This window comes from Juglans microcarpa x Juglans regia, chromosome 1D (genome assembly GCF_004785595.1).
Source record: "Juglans microcarpa x Juglans regia isolate MS1-56 chromosome 1D, Jm3101_v1.0, whole genome shotgun sequence".
In the NCBI taxonomy this organism is placed as follows: Eukaryota; Viridiplantae; Streptophyta; class Magnoliopsida; order Fagales; family Juglandaceae; genus Juglans; species Juglans microcarpa x Juglans regia.
The window spans coordinates 42,987,913-43,001,869 of record NC_054594.1 but is presented as its reverse complement, the minus strand read 5'-3'; the positions used below and the strand labels follow the sequence as shown (position 1 = coordinate 43,001,869).

The following is a 13,957-nucleotide window of genomic DNA, read 5'->3' as shown; positions in this document are numbered from 1 at the left end:
TAATGAACCAAACGCACCCAGAAGCGCACAGCATAACGTGAGAGTCGGATCATATCATCTGCTTACAACAAAATACGTACAGATACAGGTGTTCATCTCTGGACACCTGGAACTGTATGGGTTTAGGTTTTGCCGTCACGAATGTATACTGTATAAAGAGTAATGATATATACAATATATTTTCACACTATATTTTATAATAATATTAAAAAATAAAAATATTTTTATAAAATAATATTAATTTTATAAGATATTTTATATCTTTAATTTAAAATATAATTATATAAAATATTATGAAAAATATTATATATAATCATTTTCCTTGCGAAAAAGTCGGTGTATATTCACGATCATGAATGCTCGGCAGCAAATCACGTCAATCAATCACGCACGCGTTTCTTGATCTTTCAAAACTAGAAGGACTACGCTTGTAGCACGCACTGACTTTCTACACTTGCGCAGTCTCCCCCGTCCCCTTTTCTTTCTCCCTCCTCTCCTTTTCCAGCACTCTCTCTCTCTCTCACTCTCCCTGTGGCTGTTGGATTCAATCGGATCGTTTTCTAAGTCTGCGTCCGAAAGTTATTGGATCATCCGCCGGTATAATAATGTAAGTGATTCTTACATCTCTCTGGCTCTGCATTGTCGCTTGCTCTCTCTAGATTTGCATATTTTCTGTCTTTACAGAGTAATCTAGTGCTAGATGTATGCCCGGCTTGCACAAATTAGTTCGGCGTTTTTTTATAGAATTATAATGTGTCAATGTTTATGGTGATCTCAGAAACGGTAATGTTTTTAAGCGCAGTTATCTACGTCATTGCCAATAATCTCAGTAAATACATGTATGCGTCCATTCAACTTCGAGTTTCAGTACTGAGATGAATTTAAAGCACAGTTTCACTTTCTCGCAACGGGAATTCTCTTCTCTAAGATCTAAGATATGATACTTGATAAATAAGATTAAAGTTCATCTTTGTATATTCTTCGTTTCAATTACCCACGTTACATGTGCGCGCGCGCGAGCGTGCATGCATAGATGTATCTATATATTTATGAACCTAGATGTCTTCCCGAATTGAAAATTCAATACTAGGATAAACATAACTCGACTTTCAATTCAATTGGGACTGTTTGATGATCACGTCTAAGGTATCTTTTCATCACTGAATTTATGGTGCAATTTTGGTGCTAATTTCCGAACCAGTTGTTTGGTGCTGTAAATTTATGATTGCTTAAGGTATCGGTAGAAGATATGATGGAATTAACTTGTGATTGATTTGATTGGAGGTTAATCTGGTGTTACAGTTGGTTGACGAAACTTTTCTTCCAAGTCTCGGGGAAGGTTCTGATAATTTTGCTATGCGGGGACGTTATGTTGATGCAGCCTCGATGTACAAACGTGGAGCATCGAGGGACTATATAAATGCTAATGACAAAGAGGAAAGTTCAGGTGAATTTTAAATGGAAAATGATTTGTATAGTCCTAGGATATGCAAACCTCACGCACTTCTCAAAAAGTGGACTAATTTTGGATCCACATAAAAAGAAAGTCCACTTTTTAACGTTGAGCCACACTTTTTTTTAAAAATGAGTGCATGAGACTTGTACACCTTAGGACTGTATCTAGGCATTACTTAATCAATTATTATGTATAATTTTATAAATTTCAGCGGTAGGCACTCCTACTATTTCTCATAAAAATGGTTTATGTTATGATAGATGATACTAACAGTGGGGCTACTTTCTTGTATTAGCTTTAGTACATTTTCTGAATGGCAAAGATGTTGGAAACCCTCCATGGAGGCGCTCTTTGCCACATGTCCTTGTGGCAACTCTTTCTTCATTCCTATTTGGCTACCATCTTGGGTGTGTCTTTAATCTTTGAAACTGATAATCCATTCTTGTTCTCCTCATTGAAATGTTTTCAGAAGAAAAATAAATATTCCCTTTTGTTGCTTTTTAATGCAGAGTGGTCAATGAGACTCTGGAAAGCATCTCTTTAGACCTTGGCTTTATTGGGAACACTTTGGCTGAAGGTACTTAATGTGACGAGTCTTTCTACAATATGCATCTGTGAAAATGTAATATAATATGTTGTCTTTTATCAATGAAGGTCTAGTGGTGAGTACCTGTTTAGGAGGCGCCTTTATTGGATGTCTATTCATTGGTTGGATTGCAGATGGGGTCGGGCATCGACGGGCATTTCAACTTTGTGCTCTGCCAATGATAATTGGTGCGTCCATGAGGTAACTGCATTGAGAATCATATCATAGTTACTTTTTTGTTAAAATCCATCTTACTAGAAGTGTAGCAGTTTCCAATCTTTCCTGCTTTGATATATATATATATATGTAGAGAACTCAATAAGCTTTATTGATTAGTAGAATAGATCCTTTTACATGACGGTGCTTTTTTTTTGTTCCAATATTGTGGGTGTTTACCTGCTATTAGTGGAAGCTTCTTGTATCATTCAATCGTTTCACTTTGCTACTCTTGGTTTTGGTTTTGGCTTCACCATCATAGATTTTGTGTAGTTGTATGTGAGTTGAGGTTTCATTATTTCTTTCCTATATTAGAAATTTTTTTGCATTTGTTGCTCATAATAACATGTAGATTTAAATTGGATAATGGATGAAGCAGAATGAATTACAAGGGATGGACATTTTCACAGCTATAACTACCCTGTAAAACAGTCCACCTTTGATTTGTTTGAGCTGACTGTGTTTTACTTTTTCCCTCCATGCGTTTCTTGCTTAAAGGTTTCACACCATTGAAGAATACTCATACTTGCATATTTGCTGTATGCCTATTCAAACAGTTACGAAGCTTAGAAAACTAATCAAACATGATCTTACAGCGCAACAACGAAAAGTCTATGGGGTATGCTTCTGGGGAGGTTATTTGTTGGGACGGGGATGGGTCTTGGTCCACCTGTTGCAGCTCTCTATGTGGCAGAGGTATATGCATTGATAATGCTGTTGGTTTTGCTTCAACTATATATGCTTATCCTTTGCTCAAGTGACTTCTATTATTATCATTCTTTTATCAGATACTGGGTAATTGTTCCTTAAAATGTGCAGGTGTCACCGGCTTTTGTAAGGGGTACTTTTGGGAGCTTCACGCAAATTGCTACATGTCTAGGACTTATGGCAGCTCTTTTTATCGGAATCCCAGCCAAGGAAATTGTTGGTTGGTAAGAATCATAAGATATATTTAATGGAGCATTGGCAATTTAGAAGGTTTACAACTTTAATAAAACTTTTTTAAACTATCTGAACAGTTTTTAAGCAGTTTTTGTGTTATCCAAGGGGGTATCTGAAAATGATATTTCTTGATTGATAATGTGCTAGGTGGCGAATGTGTTTCTGGGTATCCACCGTTCCTGCTGCAGTACTTGCTCTTTCCATGGAGTTCTGTACAGAGTCTCCACACTGGCTTTTCAAGGTAATCTATTTTTATATGTAAATCATTTCTATTTTCCCCTTTGTGCTGAATTGACTGAACAGTAACTTTTTTTGGGGGGAAGGGAGGGGGGGGGGGGGGGGGCTTCTTTGTTCCCCTTTCCTTGTTTAGGTCTGTGCTCCAAGCATTTTCCCTCTCCATGACTGCTTTGTAGCTACCTTTATACAACAGTTTTAAAAATATCTATAACTAACTCATTATCTCATATTTGGAACAAGTAAAATTTTAATGGGGGCAGAATCTTCTATTAAGGTCGAAGATGTAGAATGCACTTGTAAAAGGAGGCAATCGATCTAATTACAGGCTAACACTGCACCTACATATTATCATGTTTTGCTTTTTTCAGCCTCCAATGTGCTCACGAATTAGCCCAATGCTTTTGTTCCTTAGTATATACATCCATATATGCATGCACATTTATATATCATTAATGCATAAATATATTGCCCATTTTCAGTCAATTTTAACAGTATTGGCTTAGGGAGAGCTGAACAATTGTCATGGAGGTCTTCTAGCAAAAAAAAAAAATTGTCATAGAAATCTACACAATTGTTTCTTGAACCATGAGCCATTGGAGGTGCTTTGACAATGTGGACACTCACTACTGTTTCTGAACTTAATATAGAGAGGAAGAGGTGTTGAAGCTGAAGTTGTGTTTGAGAAACTTCTAGGAGGATTACATGTCAAGTCTGCAATGGCAGAATTGTCAAGGTCAGACAGGGGAGATGATAAGGATACCGTAAAGCTGTCCGAGTTGTTTAATGGCCGCCATTTCAAAGGTACATATAGGAGTGCTTCTATACATATATTGTGCTTCATCTATGTTTCATTCTGAATGGTTTCCCTATAACTTATATATCTTGCAGTGGTTTTCATTGGCTCTACCCTTTTTGCTTTACAACAGCTATCTGGCATAAATGCTGTATTTTATTTCTCTTCAACTGTCTTCAAGAGCTTCGGTGTACCTTCAGATCTTGCGAACATATGTGTGGGGATTGCAAACTTGCTTGGTACTGGCAGCTTTACTTCCAAGTATCTTACATGCACAAATGGTCAAACATCTTCTTTACCATATTTTTTCTTGTCTATTTTAGGGTCACTAATTGCAACGATCTTGATGGATAAACTTGGAAGGAAGGTACTCCTTCTTGGAAGTTTTTCAGGCATGGTAAGTATAAAGACAAACTCCTTTTGCTGAATCACTCTTCCTGTTTATGAAAATTAAGGGAACATATTTTGATGCAATGTTAATGATAAAAGTACAATATGGTTTCCTCTGACAAGCATGTGTTGAAATTTTCACATCCTAGCAAAATTTCCCAGAAAATAAATTTATCTGATTGAACTATTGAATCATATCTGGATAGATGAAGATGCTTTTGTAACGCCCCAATGAAAGGCCCAAAACACATGGCTTATACTCCAAAAGGACTAGTCAATGATACAATTGGAGCCTCATTGAAATCTCATAAAGAGCAAGAACTTCTCATTCACAAGCAATTTGGGATCTCATACATCACCTACCCTTATCCTTATCATATAGGGTATCACAATCTACCCCCCTTAAATTCCCGACAGCCTCGTCGAGTCAGTCCGTCGTAGGTGGCATGGCTCAAATCCTACATTTCTGGTTAGGATAGGCTTTGATACTATTTGTAACGCCCCAATGGAAGGCCCAAAATCCATGACCTGTATTTCAAAAGGACTAGTCAATGATACAATTGGAGGCCCATTGGAACCTTATAAAGAGCAATAACTTCTCATTCCCAAGCAATGTGAGATCTCATACACCACTTATCCTTATCCTTATTATATGGGGTATCACAGCTTTTGTGATGAACAAAAAACTATTCGTTAGAAGGTAGATGTAATATTTTCATGACTTGTGATATTTGGGGCGACACTCTCAAAAGTGCTCTTTTTTACTAGGTATTATGTCTGAGTACTTAGTTATTACATGCTATCTTGAAACTACTGATAATTTAGAATTTTTTCGTAAATCATATGGGTTATGTGATGCTGCCCACTGTGTATTTGCAAAATTTACAGATTGAAGATGAAATAGGGCCATTTTGAACAAGGTCTTCCTAGTTGGAACCATTAGATTTTCAGTTTGTGTCTTCTGCAATAGAAATGTTGTCTTTTGACATTTCATTAAGTAGTCTACAAATTTTCATATTATCTGACCGTTATTTTACACATTATATTGCTTTAGGCAGTGTCAATGGGACTTGAAGTAATTGCGGCAAGTTCGTTTGCATCAGGCTCTGGAGTATTGTATCTATCTGTTGGTGGCATGCTGCTGTGAGTGATCAATGAGCTGCAACTTGGATGAATAATAAAAGAATAAGGAGGTTTAAAATGGAAAACGAAAATAAAAACAGGGAAAGCTGAATGGACTTATTAATAGGCCAATGTTTTATTTTAGATCCAAATCTCATTGAATCTAGGGAAGATTGGAACATGATATGGTGCATGTACTGTATGATATGCTTGACAGAGTATGAGATCTCAAAACTTACTTTCTTGGTGACTCTAAGAAGGTCATATGCATCTACAAAGTTCCCTACCATTGATTCAAGTTTGCACAGATTAGACATATTTAGAAGCTATTGATTTGTCAATACATATGCCTTGAAAATTCTGCTAAACAACGAATTCATAAATGCAGATTTGTCTTGACGTTTGCTCTTGGTGCTGGTCCAGTCCCTGGTCTCCTCCTTTCAGAAATATTTCCCAGCCGGATTAGGGCTAATGCAATGGCATTTTGCATGGCTGTGCATTGGGTAATTATTTTCTGCAGCTCTACCTGTTATGAATTTGTTTGCAGATAAATTTTTCCGTTTTAAATCTTTCTTCTCATTAAGAAAAAGACAAAAGAAACTAATAATCTGTAAAGACTCACCATTTCGCATGATTCTGAACTGGAGATCCACTTTAGAATTTTTTTTTATTGATCTTCTTCAAAGTATTAGCACAAGAACATGGTTGTAGAGATCCACTTAATTGGAACGCGCTCAAAGCATATATTACTCACTGCTAATTTGAAATAATTTGGTTATACTTGTTCTCTGAGAATGTACATTTACTATGAGTCTATGATCGATGAACATTTAAAGAGAGAAAGGAAGAAAGCAAAAAGGTAAAAATGGTCAGTGCTTTGATGATCCAAAAACGTAAAAGGTTTGCATCTAGGGGTTTTGGGTTTTGCCGTCATCTCAATCATTTTGACATCTTCGAGCTCATGAACTTTTGGTGCCATCTTTAATTGACTTGGGCGTTCCCAACAGGTGATAAATTTCTTTGTTGGTCTATTGTTTTTGCGCTTACTGGAGCAAATAGGGGCACAAGTATTGTATACGATCTTTGGTGCCTTTTGTCTGCTGGCTGTGTTTTTTGTGAAGAGCAATGTTTTGGAAACGAAAGGAAAATCACTCCAAGAAATTGAAATTGCGCTTCTTCCACTCGAGTAAAGGTACTTCTGGAGAACTTGAAAAGGATACATTTATCGGCTTCTCTTTCTTGGAAGGCTATTTATGTATATTTTTTAATTAATTTTTTTGGAGTACATTGATGTTGTTTTCCTAATGATATATTAAATGAAATGAAGTACACCTGAAAGACCCGAAGTGTCCATCCTCAAATCGAATAATTCAGCTTCCTGTCAATCTTGTTAAAAAATCACGACTCTTTCTTTCAGCCGAGTGTATAATAAGCTCTCATCACTTTCTGAGATGTACCAAATCCAAAACATCAGCATATATATGAGATGCGAGTCCTAACAAATATTCCAAGTAGCATTGTAATTTTCAGGCACTTGTTCTCTCAAACGAAACAGCAATGTATTAGTGAAAATAACAAATTCATCAGCCACTTATGTAGACAGTACTCGTTTGAATAATGTTTTTAAAAAGAAATTAGGAAGTTAAAGTTAAAGTTAGAGTTAATTTGTATAGAATTTACCTTATAAAATATCTTAATTCTTTTAATACTTTTTAGAAATTGGGATGTGCAGTTTAATCCCAGTTCTGGGATATTAAGGCTTCGTTTGGATCCTTAACTCCTCTCAACTTATCTCAACTTATCTCAACTTATCATTACAACTTTTTTAAATTCTAATACAAAATATAATAAACAATTCAACTTTTTCAAATTTCAAAATAATAATAATATTAAAAAATAATATTCTAACAATATTTTATTATTTTAACTCAACTCAATTCAACTCACTTCAATATTCAAACACAACCTAAATGAAAAATGTTGGTGGAGCTCCTCAATTTTACCACTCATATATTTTAATTTCCTTAATTTCCTTTTTATTTAATAGTTAAACAAGTGACTATAAATGAAATTATATATATTTTAATTTTTTCTTAATGATTAAGGATGTTAAAAAATTATTTAAAAAACAAAAAAAACAAAATATTTATAACTAGCGGTAAACAATAGGCGACCCACTAGTATGATCCATTTGAAATATTTCTCTCCGTTCAAGTTGTCATTTGTTTTTTAATCATCGTGGACCAAATTGTAATAACTTCTCATTCCTATACTCAATTATAGTGTACAAGTGTCATGCTTATGGTCAAATCATATACCAACAACACGGTAAGATACGAAACCCTAGCCTTGATTTTTCTCATTTATTTTGCTCGGTTTGTTTGGAATCGGCTAATGGGACAGGAGGGAGGAAGGTTCTTACTCTATTTCCAGCTGGGGATGGTTTTGGTAATTGTTAATGTCGAATTTAACGTCGAAGTTATCGTTTGATTCCGTTTCTGGGTCTTTGTGACACTGGTGTCTGGTGGTATTTTTTAGATTTTTGTTTAGCTTAGACTCTTTGTTGTTATTATTGTGTTAGTTGGAATCCGAAATTTCTGGGTCAAATAATTTGGGTTAATTAAGCTTCTGTTGCCAGCTGGATGTCTTTCACCACCCTTTGCGAGGTTAACCTTGGGGGATCGGTTCAGTCATGGCGTCCCTCAGTTCTGTGGGCTGCTAAGTGTATAAATTACATTATTTTAGTGGTTTTATATGTCTTCTTTGAGCTTCTGGTGACGGAGATTGATCATGATGTCACTCCGGGCGGCAATTATGTTTCTAAGCTCCTCTATGACAGCAACTATTATGGTGTCATGCTAAGGATTTATTCAGGATGTCTTAGATATATCCCATGATATATAGTCTGGGAATCGGCTGGTTTTCTACCTCTCATGGTCTCCTCACTGGTGGAGGGTTCTTATTTCCAAGGTGTGCAGAGCTGAAGCATTCAATTGACGAACCATTGAGATTGAGGTGAGGATAAATAATGCTGGAAAGTGCTGTAATGTTTCTCTAGAAATCCCAAAATTGGGTTTAAGGTACTGAGTTTCTAAGCAATATGCAGGAATCTCGTGTATGTAAGACCTCATGTTAATTAACCTTGCATCAGGGGTTTTAAGGCTTCTATAGAGTCGCACAATGTATGGAAAGTACAACTCTACATGAAATTAGGCTTGAAAGTGATGCAGAAAAATTAAGTAACCAAAATAATAATAATAATAATAATTCAGGGAACTAAGTTATTTAATATTCAACGATGTAATAACTATCAGACATAATTTGTTTTAGATTTCCCGGATAGATTAGAGGTTTCCTCCATTGTCAGTTTGGGGTGCACAGTTTTCCAGTTACCCTACCTACATATGAAACATCCGTTCTGTTTCAAATGAGTCTACATTTTGCTTCCCTAGTCCAAGTTTCTCAACTCAACATATATTAAAAGATATTACTGGAGAAAGGTTTTCTTTGAGTTCCCCGAATGTATTTACATTCATTTGGAGTGTGAAAAAGTCCAAATTGTTTGCACTTTCTATATGTGATGGGTATTAATTTGTTCTGCATCTGATTATAACATGCATGAGTTTTTCATCTTTATACTCCAGCAGGAATTTGGCCTGAAATTGCATTATGGTCTATTGTTTTCCAAGTAAATGTAAGGAAATTACAGAACACCTCCAAGCATTTATGGCAGGTTGCAGTTGAAATGATTGTTGTGATGTTTGAAGTCTCACAATTCTTTTCCTATTACTTCTGCAAAGCATATACTTGATCATATTTTCTGCTTCAACCTCCCTGGATTGTGCAGTGTACAATTTTTAAATGTTGGAGTCTGTAATTCATTTTGGGCTGTTACATGTTAGTGAAATTCCTGTTTGTAAATGTTGGAGTGTGCAGTGTACTGTTTATAATGAGTGTGCAGTGTTATATGATGCATATGTTGGGAATGTGCAGTGTACTGTTTCTAAATAATTTAAAAGGTACATCATTGAGGGTTCTACAAGTTCATTGAACATGATAACAAATAATAATCATAGCTAAATGTTATGTTCATCATCATTATTTCTGTGTGTTAAAACACATACTTTGCACAGGCCATGAAATACCGATTTAACGGATGATCTCAAAATTCTTGTGTTTGAAGGTCGACATGGCGATGGATAACAAATTTTCACATCAGATAATTCAAGCTAAATATTTAATGAATTGAGGGAAAATAAAACGAAAGGAACAAGAAAAAGGACCTTGGCCGCCCATTTACAATTAGGAACTGCATCAAATTATAGCAGGCAGTGTAGATATGAGATTTTTATTTTATAGATTGCTAAGAGTTGTGAAAATAAAAATGAAAATGAATATGATTGTCGGAGGTTATTAGAGATTATGAAAATAAAATAAAAAGAATATTTAAAAAATAAAAATTAATTAAAGAAATATAAATAATAAAAAATAATAAAATTTTATTATTATAGAGAAATTCAATATAGATTTCAAGTTTTGATGATTAGTTAAAAGTAAAAAAGTTTTATATTAGTCAAATTTTAAAGATTGAGATGCACTAAATTGTTTTTTAAGTCAAAACAGCGTAAACATACGCGGGGACGAAATGTTTTCACAAGAACAAAATATAAAGAAAATAAAAGCGAAGTGAGAGTGGAGTTAAACCCGGCGCACCGAGAGCTCTTCAGACTTCAGACTACTCAACCCGTATATATTTGCTTGATTCAAAACTTCAAAGGGAGCCTGAGCGTCTCACTGTAAGTACTTATCTTCTTCCATTTTTCGTCTTTCGGGACTGGAGAGAACATGGAAGTAATCATCCATATCGTTTTTCAGTTTTTTTCTTCTTTTTTCCCGACTTTTGTTGCCCAAAGAAACAGAATTTAGCTCTTAATCTCGATGAATTTGTTGGAAACCGCGCTGGATTTTGTGAATAAAATAAAATAAAAAACTTTGCAACATTTGTTGTAGTTACTCGCAGAGCTGTCCATATCATTCATGTAGCATAACTGGGCTTACGGTACGCCGAAGTTGTCATTTTGTTTTGTCACCAGTAATACAGGAATAAAGGTCTAGTTTTTGTTAACTTAATCTATATTTAACTGTTGGGTGTTGAAGATTGGTTGCGCTATTCAGAAGCGGGCCGGTTGTAACATGATTGGTTTTTTGGCGTACAAGTGTTTGATGAAATGTGTCAGTGAAGAGAAATCTTGCACTCTTCTAGAAAATTTTGTTCAATTATTATTATTATTTTATTTTTATTCTTATGCTATTTTTATTTTGGCAATTACTTAGAAGCTGGGGTGAAACATATTTGACAATGGAGAATGAAGAGGATGCGGTGAAGAACACACGGTTGGTTGAAGCCCGAGCAAGAAACATCAGCCACAACGTACGGTGCACTGAATGTGGGAGTCAATCCATTGAAGATTCACAAGCGGACATCGCAATTCTTCTCAGGAAGGTGCTTACTTTCGCTGATTATCGGTACAAGGAAGTTGTGTACCAGTGTTAAGTGATCTGGACCGATACATAGGATAAAGTATATTAAAAAAATATTTTTTTTGCTAAATGCATTCTCTAATTTTTTTTATGCTTATTTGATTGTCTTTCTATGAATAGCTTTGCAAATCAAAATTCTACAAACTATATACTGATAATGCTTGCATACAGTTGATTCGTGATGAGATTCGAGCTGGGAAATCTGACAAAGATATTTTTAAAAAGCTTGAGAATGATTATGGGGAGACAGTACTGTATGCCCCAAAGTTTGATATGCAGACTGCAGCCTTGTGGCTATCACCGGTCAGTTTAAGTGGCTTACATTGCTGTGATAGCATTAGGCTTAAATTGTTCACTTATACGGGTGTTAACATCTGGTGCTTTGGGAACAGATTCTAGTTGCAGGTGCTGCTGCGGGGGTTTGGGCTTACAAAAAGCATAAGCAAAATACAAATGTTCACATCATGGCTTTGAACCTTGTTAGAGGTGTTGCACTGACCCCAAAAGAGAAGGAAACCATGCTAGATCTCCTTACACCTCCTCCTTCAAATGGAACAACCCCATCCTGGTGGAGGGGATGGCCAGGTCAATGATGTGCCTAGCTACTGGTGTTTCTAGTCTTACCTGGCATGAGAATTTTTGCTGGAAATTTGGAAACTGCTGTACGACCTTGATTTGCAAAATGTGGATCTGGACTTGGTTATGATAAAGAACTTTGATTGCCTGCACTGCATAAATTTGATCTTGTACTAATATATGATCAGGCATTTCTGGGAAAAAACAAATGGTTCTATCATTTCATGGTGATCGGCGAATTATTGTGCCGATATATATACACACCTATATGTATATATATATATATATATATATATATATATATATATATATATGTAAGCAGGACTTTGTACTTATCCATCACCAAATGGTGGGCTCCCAAGGCTTGGTGAGACGTCGGAGGTGTTCCATCAATAATGATATTCATACAACTATTTAATAAGCTATTCATACTGTGAGTTCTGTTATCCTGTTTTTTATACATATCCTTTGAATTTGGGAACTCTTTTAAGTTACGAACTCGCACTAGCTACACTCAAATCTGTCTGTTTCTATTGCATGTATTTCATGTTTAGAAGATTCATTGGAAGACATGTATGCTGAGCCTGAGTTTGCTTACACATATTCCCCTTTTGACCAGCTTCTTAGATTTCAATTGAACCAAAATACTACTAAAAAAAGCGACATTTTTGTGTGCCGCTAGTCCTAACCTTTCTATTGCATCAGCGACGGGATGCATAAATATTTTTTTTCCAGGAAATGGAAACTACATTTTTGTCGTGTACGTGCCACGTGGTTTTTGCATAGCAGCCAGCAGAGCAGGTCCTTCCTTCCAAGATAATATTGTTAGTGACTTGTTTATTTTTATAACTTTTCTCAATGCATCTTATTTCATCTCATCTCATTTAATTATTATAATTTTTTTAAATTTTCATACTAAATAAAATAAATAATTTAATTTTTCAAATATCAAAATAAAAATAATTTAAAAAATATATATTCTGATAATATTTTATTTAATTTTTAACTTTAATTTTAACTCGTCTCATTTTTATTTGCGAAAACAAACAAGACTACTTAAAGTCTATCGAAAATCTTGTGAAAAATAGTATGAAATAGAATAGAAATCACGAGATTAAGATTTTCTATAATTTTTTTATTTAAACATTTTTTTATAAATTAGAAAAATAAATATAATATGCAAGTCATATTGCATTAAAATGTTTTAAGAGTGAGCAATCGCCCCAGTGTATATTCAATTTTCCACCCCTTTTTTTTAATACCATCAAAACCATCTAACAATTACTTCAAAAATCACAATCCATGGCGTTTGGAACTAATTCAATCTAATTTTAAGTTGAATCTAACATCTAAATACTCAACTCTCAAATCATTAGATTCATCTCAACTCAAAATTTTTTTATACGTGAAACTCATAACCTTTTTCAACTCAACATTTTTTTACCTGCAGAATCTACAATCTTTTTCAACTTATCATAAATACATTTAAATTCATTTTAACATTAAAATACATATAAATTCATTTTAGGTGAGCTACATAAAACTCACTCTATAATTTTAACTCGTTATATTTATAAAGAATTTAACTCAGCTTAACATCCAAACAAATGATGACTAAAAATCACCTAAAACCGATACACACAAGCATCCCCTAATAGCAACAAAGTTACCGTTCAATGTTAAGGTTGAAAGTTAGTAAAACTATAGAGGAACTATTGTAGAAATCCACACAATGCACACCTTAGAGCACTCTCAAAATTAAATGACATTTTTTTATAAATTTAAGAGAAATTTAATTTTTGGCTATTTTATTCAAATAAATTTCTACATTAGAATAGCTATTTTTTCATTATATAACAATAAAATAATATAAAATGAATTTGATTTTGATTATTCACATCAAATCTCTATATTAGATTATCTATTTATTCATTATATAGTAATGAATAACTAATAATTTTAAAAATATTTAATTTTTAATTATTAATTTACTTTAATTTATCATATTTTACTATTTTATCTATTATATATTAATTAATAATTATATTATTATTAAATTAATATATCTCTAGCTCAAATTAATATACCAATTAAGATA

At 34.2% G+C, this 13,957-nt stretch overlaps 2 protein-coding genes across 6 annotated transcripts; both read left to right on the top strand.

The window, feature by feature from the left end:
- Positions 1–328: 328 nt before the first annotated feature.
- LOC121259405 (probable plastidic glucose transporter 3) lies at positions 329–7,389 on the top strand. Its single transcript, XM_041160989.1, has 15 exons — positions 329–607; positions 1,303–1,447; positions 1,752–1,863; positions 1,966–2,033; positions 2,111–2,243; positions 2,855–2,954; positions 3,078–3,190; positions 3,348–3,441; positions 4,085–4,238; positions 4,326–4,469; positions 4,554–4,627; positions 5,675–5,763; positions 6,131–6,245; positions 6,750–6,934; positions 7,070–7,389. The coding sequence occupies exons 2-14, from the start codon at positions 1,357–1,359 to the stop codon at positions 6,930–6,932; spliced, it is 1,470 nt and encodes a 489-aa protein (XP_041016923.1). The 5' UTR covers positions 329–607; positions 1,303–1,356; the 3' UTR covers positions 6,933–6,934; positions 7,070–7,389.
- A 650-nt stretch (positions 7,390–8,039) lies between these two features.
- Positions 8,040–12,284, top strand: LOC121261146 (cytochrome c-type biogenesis CcmH-like mitochondrial protein). 5 transcript variants are annotated; one of them, XM_041163358.1, is made up of 5 exons: positions 8,040–8,070; positions 8,381–8,757; positions 11,077–11,245; positions 11,455–11,586; positions 11,676–12,284. In XM_041163358.1, the coding sequence occupies exons 2-5, from the start codon at positions 8,636–8,638 to the stop codon at positions 11,874–11,876; spliced, it is 624 nt and encodes a 207-aa protein (XP_041019292.1). In that variant the 5' UTR covers positions 8,040–8,070; positions 8,381–8,635; the 3' UTR covers positions 11,877–12,284. The 5 variants fall into 5 exon arrangements, with proteins under 5 accessions (XP_041019292.1, XP_041019299.1, XP_041019284.1 ...); XM_041163365.1 differs by lacking the exon at positions 8,381–8,757 and having other exon boundaries at positions 8,046–8,070; XM_041163350.1 differs by lacking the exon at positions 8,040–8,070 and having other exon boundaries at positions 8,078–8,757.
- The last annotated feature ends 1,673 nt before the right edge of the window (positions 12,285–13,957 follow it).

What these genes read in the sequence shown, in the direction of transcription:
- LOC121259405 (XM_041160989.1), top strand. Translation starts at nt 1,357, where the DNA reads ATGCGGGGACGTTATGTTGATGCAGCCTCGATGTACAAACGTGGAGCA. An exon ending in TGACAAAGAGGAAAGTTCAG is followed by an intron (nt 1,448 to 1,751) that starts GTGAATTTTAAA and finishes TTCTTGTATTAG; the next exon opens with CTTTAGTACATTTTCTGAAT. An exon ending in CTATTTGGCTACCATCTTGG is followed by an intron (nt 1,864 to 1,965) that starts GTGTGTCTTTAA and finishes TTTTTAATGCAG; the next exon opens with AGTGGTCAATGAGACTCTGG.
- LOC121261146 (XM_041163358.1), top strand. Translation starts at nt 8,636, where the DNA reads ATGATATATAGTCTGGGAATCGGCTGGTTTTCTACCTCTCATGGTCTC. An exon ending in TCGCAATTCTTCTCAGGAAG is followed by an intron (nt 11,246 to 11,454) that starts GTGCTTACTTTC and finishes GCTTGCATACAG; the next exon opens with TTGATTCGTGATGAGATTCG. An exon ending in CAGCCTTGTGGCTATCACCG is followed by an intron (nt 11,587 to 11,675) that starts GTCAGTTTAAGT and finishes CTTTGGGAACAG; the next exon opens with ATTCTAGTTGCAGGTGCTGC.